This window comes from Sarcophilus harrisii, chromosome 3, assembly GCF_902635505.1.
Source record: "Sarcophilus harrisii chromosome 3, mSarHar1.11, whole genome shotgun sequence".
Lineage (NCBI taxonomy): Eukaryota > Metazoa > Chordata > Mammalia > Dasyuromorphia > Dasyuridae > Sarcophilus > Sarcophilus harrisii.
In genome coordinates, this window is record NC_045428.1 from 89,453,423 (window position 1) to 89,461,976 (window position 8,554).

Sequence of the window (8,554 nt, forward strand, 5' to 3'; positions counted from 1 at the left end):
CCCAGAAAAGTAAGTATGCCCCCATCAGGGAATTACATAATTGTTCTCTGGGAGAACTACAGAGGAGGAAAACCCTGTTTGTGCATCCTAAAAGTTATGAAAAGTACATATAGAAAACAAGTGACATCTCTTAAATTACAAAGGCTTACTCTAACACATTGTGATCTGCAGGAGACATTGTTTACCTCTTAGGCTTTGTTTTTTGAGATTGTTGAGGGGGATAATGTGACCCCGGAGGCCCCTGAAAAGGAGGATTGGTCAGAAAAGATACTCATTTGCATATTCTAAACTATTTAACCTCTGGGGTAGAGCTCAGAAAAGGCAAACTGTTGCCTGGGGCAGAGAAAACTGATTACGCAGCTGAGAGGGTTTACTGATGGCATGTATTTAACAGAGGGCAAGTGTCTCCAGCCTTAACTCTTTCTGAGGATTTAGTCTGCAGCTAGAGATTCTGCAGTTAAAGATTCAGATTCTTTTGATTGATTGATTGATTGATTGATTTCTTTCTTTCTTTCTTTCTTTCTTTCTTCCTTTCTTTCTTTCTTCCTTTTTCCTTTCTTTCTTTCTTTCTTTCTTTCTTTCTTTCTTTCTTTCTTTCTTTCTTTCTTTCTTTCTTTCTTTCTTTCTTTCTTTCTTTCTTTCTTTCTTTCTTTCTTTTTTCCTTCTTTCTTCTCGTTCTCTTTTTTAAACGAACATGTTTCATAGGAAACTCAGCTTTCCCACTGTCAGTCTATGCAGGAATAGGCTAAACTCTGTGTGGCTACTATGGCTTCTGATTGCAAGATTCCGCACAGAAACAGTAAATTACCACATCTATGAGGAAGAGACCCCAGGGACAGTTATAGGTGTACTCTCTGAAAACATTATGCTTGATTCACAAAGTAAAGTTCCTAGAAACTTCCGCCTGATGAAGAACTTTAACAGTTCACTGATCCAGGTGAGTGAGACTGACGGACAGCTGACCGTCGGGGAGAGCGGTATTGACCGAGAGCAGCTCTGCCAGCAGTCCCAGCAATGCATACTGGCTTTCGACGTGGTCAACTTCTCTCAGTTGATACATGTGGAAGTGGAGGTAAGAGACATCAATGACCACTCGCCACGCTTCCCGGCCCCCGAGATCTTTGTGGAGATGTCCGAGAGCTTGGCTGTGGGCACCCACATTTCCCTGGAAGCGGCAGTGGACGAGGACGTGGGTTCCAACGCCCTCCAGAGTTTGCGTTTAGTCAAACCACACAACTTCTTTCGAGTGGAGTTGCAGACTCGAGCTGACGGTGCCAAAGGCGTTAACCTGGTGCTTCTGCAGGAACTGGACCGTGAGAGCCAGGCTACCTACAGTCTAGAGATGGTGGCCCAGGATGGTGGCCTCCCCCCGCGCTCCGCCACAGCCACACTACACATTCAGGTGCTGGATGCTAATGACCACAGCCCAGCCTTCTCACAGGGCTCTGTCATTGAGGTGGAACTGGCGGAGGACGCTCCCGAGGGCTTCCTGCTACTTGACCTAGACGCTACAGATCCGGACGAGGGGCCCAACGGGGATGTAGTGTTCTCTTTCAGTGACCGAACGCCGTCTGAGGCGCAATTCCCTTTCCACTTGGATCCACGTTCAGGCCGCTTGACCCTGGCTGGGCCCGTGGACTATGAACAGAAGGAGACCTACGAGTTGGACGTGAGGGCTCAGGACCAAGGCCCAGGGCCACGCGCGTCCAATTGCAAGGTTATCGTGCACATCCGCGACGTGAATGACAACGCCCCGGACATAACCATCACCCCACTGGCAGTGGCCAAGACCACCGCCTCTGATCCCTCGGTCTTCTTCACCGCCCCTGTCTCGGCTTCCTTGGGAACATCGGGAGGCCCAGAACCTGGGGTGGCTTCTTTTATTCCGGAGGGGGCCGTTCCAGAGAGCCTCGTGGCGCTTATCAGCACCTGGGACAAGGATTCGGGCTCCAATGGGCAGGTGCGATGCGCCCTCTATGGACACGAGCACTTCCGACTGCAGCCGGCCTACGCGGGCAGCTACCTGGTGGTGACCGCGGCGCCCCTGGACCGCGAGCGCATCTCCGAGTACAACCTGACCCTGGCGGCCGAGGACCGCGGCTCCCCTCCGCTGCGCACTGTCAGGCCCTACACGGTGCGCGTGGGAGACGAGAACGACAACGCTCCGCTCTTTGCTCGTCCCGTCTACGAAGTGTCAGTGAGGGAAAACAACTCTCCAGGAGCCTACCTTACCACTGTAGTTGCTCGGGACCCAGATTTGGGCCGTAACGGCGAAGTGACCTACAGGCTGATAGAGGCCGAAGTTGGTCAGGGCGGGAGCCCAGTATCCACCTACGTCTCGGTGGACTCGGATAGTGGGGTACTGAGGGCTCGGAGGAGCTTTGACCGCGAGGCGCTGGCCGAGCTCGAGGTGGTGCTGGAAGCTCACGATGGTGGCTCTCCAGCTCTTTGGAGCCGGACCGTGGTGCGGCTAGTGGTGGAAGACCAGAACGACCACGCGCCCGAGGTGACTTTTCCACTGCTTTCCAATGGCTCAGCTCGCGTGCCGCTGCCCCACGGGGCGCCCCCAGGCTTCCTGCTCACCCAGGTTCGGGCCCGCGACGGGGACGAGGGTCCCAACGCGGAGCTGACTTACATCCTCACCTACAGCGACGGCGGCCCCGGGGCGCTGGCGCTGCACCCGCACACCGGAGAGCTGTCACTGCAGAGGAGGCTGTTGCCTTGGCCCACCGACCCTCTTACCGTGGTGGTCACAGTGCGGGACAGCGGGCGGCCATCCCTCTTCTGCACCGCCACCTTGTCCTTGGTTCCCGCTCCGGCTTCACCCCTTGGAGGAGATGTGGTGCTAGTGCCACCTCCACCTCTGCCGCCGCCCTCCAGAGAGGAACAGGCAGGGGCGCAGCAGAGGCGACTGCAGGGGGCATCCTGGTGGAGGCCTGACCTCTCCACTATCTTCATTGGGGTACTAGCTGTTGGTTGTGGGATGCTACTCGTGGCCATAGTTGCTGTGGCCTCGTCGTGTCAGGATAGAGGCCTGGTGTGGAAGAAAGCGTTTTTCAAATGCAGCAGGAGATCAGAATTGGCCAGTGAGGACAGCTGGACACCTGGCAGTCGGGGTTCTTCTGGAGGCTCAGGTAGTAATGACTTCGAGAGCCTCGACGGATCCTACCATCTTTCTGTCACTGATGAAGTGGAGGAGGAGGAAACTGTCAGCGCGCCTCCTTCGAGGGACAGTGGGGTGTCCCTTTCTCCCTCATCTCGAGAGAGGAGTGAGACTCCCAAGCTCCAGGTAACCCCGTTCCCCAGCTTTAGGAATTTTAAGAACCCTTAGAATAAGAATTCTGATTCAATGCTCAGTGGAGTGTGTGCTTCTGCAGCATATTTTCAATTTGCTAATCCCAGGGCTAGCGGTGGAGTATGTTTTAATGAGTAAAGAAGATTCACTCCCCAACAGACTTACAGATTTGATGATTTTATGTTCTTGCAGGCATAAATATGTTTATGCTGTGTGCATTGTTTCTGTAGTTCACTTTTAACACAACCACAGTGAAGGGTTTAAATGAATTTATTAGGGAAGAGTTTCTCATGACTGATTGGTGTTTCTGCCACTTGGGTTTTGATATTTAAGAGTGAAAAATTAACTGCTACTTTCACCTCACCTCTCTTTAATAGGGTTCAATCTCAGCTTCTTTTCATTCCACATCTCTGTGGCAAGAGGATAAATCTGCTGCAAGTTTAGGGTAATTTCAGAATTATTTATTGTTATGTCTTGGCAATATGCTTGACATTTTTTATGTTTAACATTTTTATGTGTAACCAAAGTAATTCCTTCTTTTTGACTTCCAGTACCAATTCAAGACCAGATGAATCTAGTGTGAAGGACAGTGGGAAAGGAGACAGTGAATGTAATGATAGTGATTCTGCTATTAGTGGAGAAGGGGTCAAGAAAACCTCCCTTAAGATGACTGAAAAGCAAACTGGTAAGTGTGTACTTTTTAAGTATGGAGACTTCCTACCCCACAACATATTCTTCCTATATCTGCACTAAGACTAAAAGAGCAAGTTTTAGCAAATGGTCATAAATGTAACATTAAAGAAAGGCTCTTGCTGACTCCTGCTGGCTCAAAAAGGAGAAAGAAACTCTGAAATCCAATGTATCGTGATAATTGACTCTGTTTTATATTATGATGCTGAGAAAATGTCAAGCATATTAGGAACTGAATTTGACTGTACATGGGAGATTTTCAGAAAGGAATTTTTGGGCATTCAATTAGGTGGGAACATTACTTTTAGCACTCTCAGAACTCCAAAAGTTATTTTGAACTGCACAGTATAATGCAGTTAGTACTTGTTCTTTGGATATTATATACTTATATTAATTTAGTCTAAGATTATGCTAACTTCTTAAGCAGCTGCATTATATTGTTTTACTGCTTGAAAGATTTTTGTATTATCTGAGAATCTAACTTTCATTAAGAATGTGCTTTCAGACTTTTTATCAAAAGATGACATAACCTTGTTTCAAGAATCATTCCCCTGGAGAAGTACTTGTTGTCTCTATACTTTATTTTTATTGTTTTTAAGTTATTTCCCTATTCAAGAAAATATTCTTTTTAATTCCAGTAAATCAAGAAGTTGCAGCAAATTAATTAAATGCATAGCAAATAATTAAATGAAATCAAAATAATAAATAAGCTTAAAGAGTACATGTTCTTGGAGTTAATTAAGGATTGAATCTGTGACTTGATTGACATTGTTTCACTAGAAATTATTTCAATATTCAACATTATTCTTTGAACCCCAGAAAGAGACTAATAGTAGTCAGGAATGGACTAGTGCCCACATTTTCAAACTATTTTTCTTTTTCTAGATTACAGGCCTCCCTTTTAGGCAGGTAAAGTGTTTATTGGGAGTGAAGTTCCTTGGTCAGTCTTGATGCTTTTGATTGTCTCTCAACAACTCCAGAGTCTATTGATAGAGAGGTACATATCTACCCTAGATCATAGGATTCCTGACACTGTGAGCGAGTCTCATTGTTTCCTCCTCACATGTTGAAATTTGTGAAATCCTGACTGGTTTTAAAGATATGCAAGAATGCTCTGGGATATATATCATATAGATATAACAATTGAGTGCTCCAATTCCTTTATAGATTTTTTTTCTCCTAAAGGTATAGGAGTGAGACACAGATACTTTCCAACACTCAACTGTGGTATTAACATAACATATATTTTATAATTGTATACAAAAGATTAATAGAGTAGTATGCATCTTTAAAATTTTCAAAATGGTTTATAAATATTATATCATTTTCTCTTTTACAACAAACCTAAGAGATGGTATTATTATTCCTTTTTTACAGATGAATGAGTCAGAGAAAGGTCAAGTGACTTGCTTGACTAGGGTCAAATAGTAATATTTGAGGGTAATTTTTTTTTTTTTTGGCTGAGGCAATTGGAGTTAAGTGACTTGCCCAAGGTCACCCAGCCAGGAAGTGTCAAGTGTCTGAAGCCAGATTTGAACTCAGGTCCTCCTAACTTCAGAGTTGATGATATATCCCCTGTACCACCTAGCTGCCCCTGGGGCTAAATTTGAATTCAGATTCAATGACTCTTCACCCAATGCTCTATCCATTGTGCCATCTACCTGCCTCTAAATATCAACAGTTATACTCCAAAATCTCTGATTGATTTGATCATAGTAATTATACTTCATTGACTAGAAACCATTTGAACAGATAATAAATGCTCACATTTAGTATTTCTTCATCATTGCAACCATCATGCCAATTGGCTAAAATATGCTTATTGCAGACAATTTCCTGAATAATACTTCTCTCTCCCAATTCATCTTTCACCAGTAGAGAAACTTTTTAAAAATTGTCATTAAGTCATTATTCCTTACTACTCTTCCACCCTCTTAGTCATTCTTGAGCCATATGTTCAAGCTAATCATTGTATTTATGATCACCCAAACTTCTCCCTTTCCTTTAATGGATCAGGTTTTCTTGAATCAATTATTTATCCTTCCCCCTTTATCACTAATAATTTCATCTATGAATCTCTATGCTCCCTAAGTCAACCCTATAGTATATCCGAACATTTATTTTCATTTTTCAAATGTTTTCTAAACTTTAACTTTATTAAAGTCTTCTAATATCATGGAACTGTCTAATGATTATGGAGCCATTTCCCATTCCCATTAGTATCCCACAATGAACTTTAAATAAGATTATTTGAATTCTTTATTTATATTACTGCATCATATGTAGCATTCATCTATAAAATTTCTTTAGCTGGAACACTGAAAAAAATGACAAATGAGGCCAAAATCAGATAGAGATATGGAAAGTTACTATAAGCAATGTATTTTTTTTATATCAAAATTCTTATACATAGTAATAAGAGACATAGAAATCATGGATAAATAAAACGAGTACAAATTCCAAACTTTATTTTAGCTAATGTTTTCAATCTTTTCATTCCATACTATTTTTATCAGCTACATTAACAAATAAAGAAGTGATTAATGTAACTTTTACTTTTATTTCTTTAGCATACCTCCAAATAAGAGGGTACAGGGAAGCCAGAATAGGGAAAAAAAAGAAACTGAAAAAAGACTGAAAAACTGGCCCCTTAATAACCAAGGGTTGATTTTATTTTTTAACATATTGCCATACAACATTCAGTTCTAGTATGATTTTTTTCCCCACAAATGCTTAAGAATAACCCTACTCTTCTTTTTCTTTTTCTTTCTAAGGTGTTCTGGGAAATATGGCAAGAAGAACTTTTCAGGATGCCCAAAGATCTTTTTTAATCTGGGAGTCCCCAACAAGCAAGACTCTTTCATCATACCATAACAATGCCTGTGGGACTGCATTTTCTTCAAGTGTCATCCATCAGCACCATTCTCAGCTGAGAAATACTAATTTTCATTCAGAAGACTCTAAATTAAAGGAGTATTATCAAGTTAGTGCCTCCCAGAGTGAAAGCCTACCAAGTATGTATGAAAGAGCCCCAAACAGTGGGACACCTTCTACTCCATTAAGACTGCATAATGGATTAAATCATCCTCTAGAGAACACTTTACCTTTGCACACCTCTGAAGTAAGCACATCATTCTGAAATGCCAAAGGATGTAGGGGAAAAACTTATGGATATATATATATATATATATATATATATATATTTCTGTGTTTTTGATAGTTTCTTAAGACAAGTTGTATAATAAATCTATGATTTTCTGAAGGTTTCTTTGAGGTATGAAAACATCAGTGTTGGGGATCCATCATAGGTCTCAAGTAATTTACCAAAGATTCCTATTGAGAGCATTATTCGACTAAGTAATATTTGTTGTTAAATATGTAAAAATTGCAAGATGTATTTTATATATTGGTACAATTTAGATATGTAAATAAAAAAGTAATTTTCAATGTTTATTTCTATTTCAAAGTGTATGTGATTTAATTACTAAGCTCATTCAACTTCAAAATAATATAAAACTGGAAAAGGTTTCTTAGGAATTGCTTGGTTCTCCTCTTCAAGACAAGGGGACCTAGAGGTCCTAGAATTACTTCTGTGATTTAGACTTGAAGACACTCTTCTCGGCAACATTGATTGATTGTCCTCTGACCATAGTTTCCTCTTTTAATTGTAGTAAGCAATAATTAATTCAGCTATCCCCAGTGAAATCGTTTTGTATATCATATATTACACACTATATATAATTTTTGTGTAGAAGTTGTATTAGTTTTTCAGAGATTTATCTCAAGGAATATAACTTCTTAAAGTTTAAAATAAGATATGTAATAGATCTAAGAAGCTTCCAATAGGTTGTTGATCTTGTCTACTACTTTAAAAAGTCTACTACTTTTGTCTACTACTTTAAAGTCTACTACTTTAAATCCAAAATCAAAGTAATGGTAACTTCATTTTAAATTACAAAAAATTCCCTATAGTTTATCAAGAAATGTTCCTGGATTCATCAAAGTAAGTCCTTGCTGGTAAATAGATTATGTATTTAACTTTTTTCAGTGCCTTATAGATCCTTTTTTATTATTTCCACAACTACTTTTTGGTTGTTGTTCAGTCTTGTCCAATTCCTTCTGACTGGAATTTGGGATTTTCTTGGCAAAGATACTGAAGTAGATTATCATCTCCTTTTCCAGCTCTTTTTATAGATAAGAAAATGTAGGCAATTAGGATTAAGTGACTTGCCCAGGATTACATTCTTAGTGTCTCATGTTATATTTGAACTCAGGAAGATGAATCTTCCTAATTCTAGGCCTTACCCACTGTGCCACTTAGGTGCTAATAAATGCCAAAAGGGTGTCCTGAAAGAGTAATAAATACCTTTCAAAGTACCTAATTTACTACTGTAGAGTGACAGATACTAACAAGATCAGGATTCAGTGCAAATGTACCTTGCTTTGCAGAGTATTTTTCTAAGTCATCTTTTGTAAAGGAAAGAATAAAAACATTTTATTAATTTTGCAGCCTTAAGTTTTAGGTATATTAAACATATCTCTAAATCTAATGCTAAATGTACCATAGCT

At 41.1% G+C, this 8,554-nt stretch overlaps 1 protein-coding gene across 1 annotated transcript; it reads left to right on the plus strand.

Moving 5' to 3' along the window:
* The first annotated feature begins 694 nt into the window (after positions 1–694).
* LOC100918023 (protocadherin-8) lies at positions 695–7,127 on the plus strand. Its single transcript, XM_031961192.1, has 4 exons — positions 695–3,289; positions 3,673–3,740; positions 3,847–3,980; positions 6,760–7,127. The coding sequence occupies exons 1-4, from the start codon at positions 695–697 to the stop codon at positions 7,122–7,124; spliced, it is 3,162 nt and encodes a 1,053-aa protein (XP_031817052.1). The 3' UTR covers positions 7,125–7,127.
* The last annotated feature ends 1,427 nt before the right edge of the window (positions 7,128–8,554 follow it).

Bases quoted from the DNA above. Each gene is read 5' to 3' on its own strand.
- LOC100918023 (XM_031961192.1), top strand. From the start codon at position 695: ATGTTTCATAGGAAACTCAGCTTTCCCACTGTCAGTCTATGCAGGAAT. The intron at 3,290-3,672 runs GTAACCCCGTTC...TCTCTTTAATAG, and splicing joins GTGAGACTCCCAAGCTCCAG to GGTTCAATCTCAGCTTCTTT. The intron at 3,981-6,759 runs GTAAGTGTGTAC...TTTCTTTCTAAG, and splicing joins GATGACTGAAAAGCAAACTG to GTGTTCTGGGAAATATGGCA.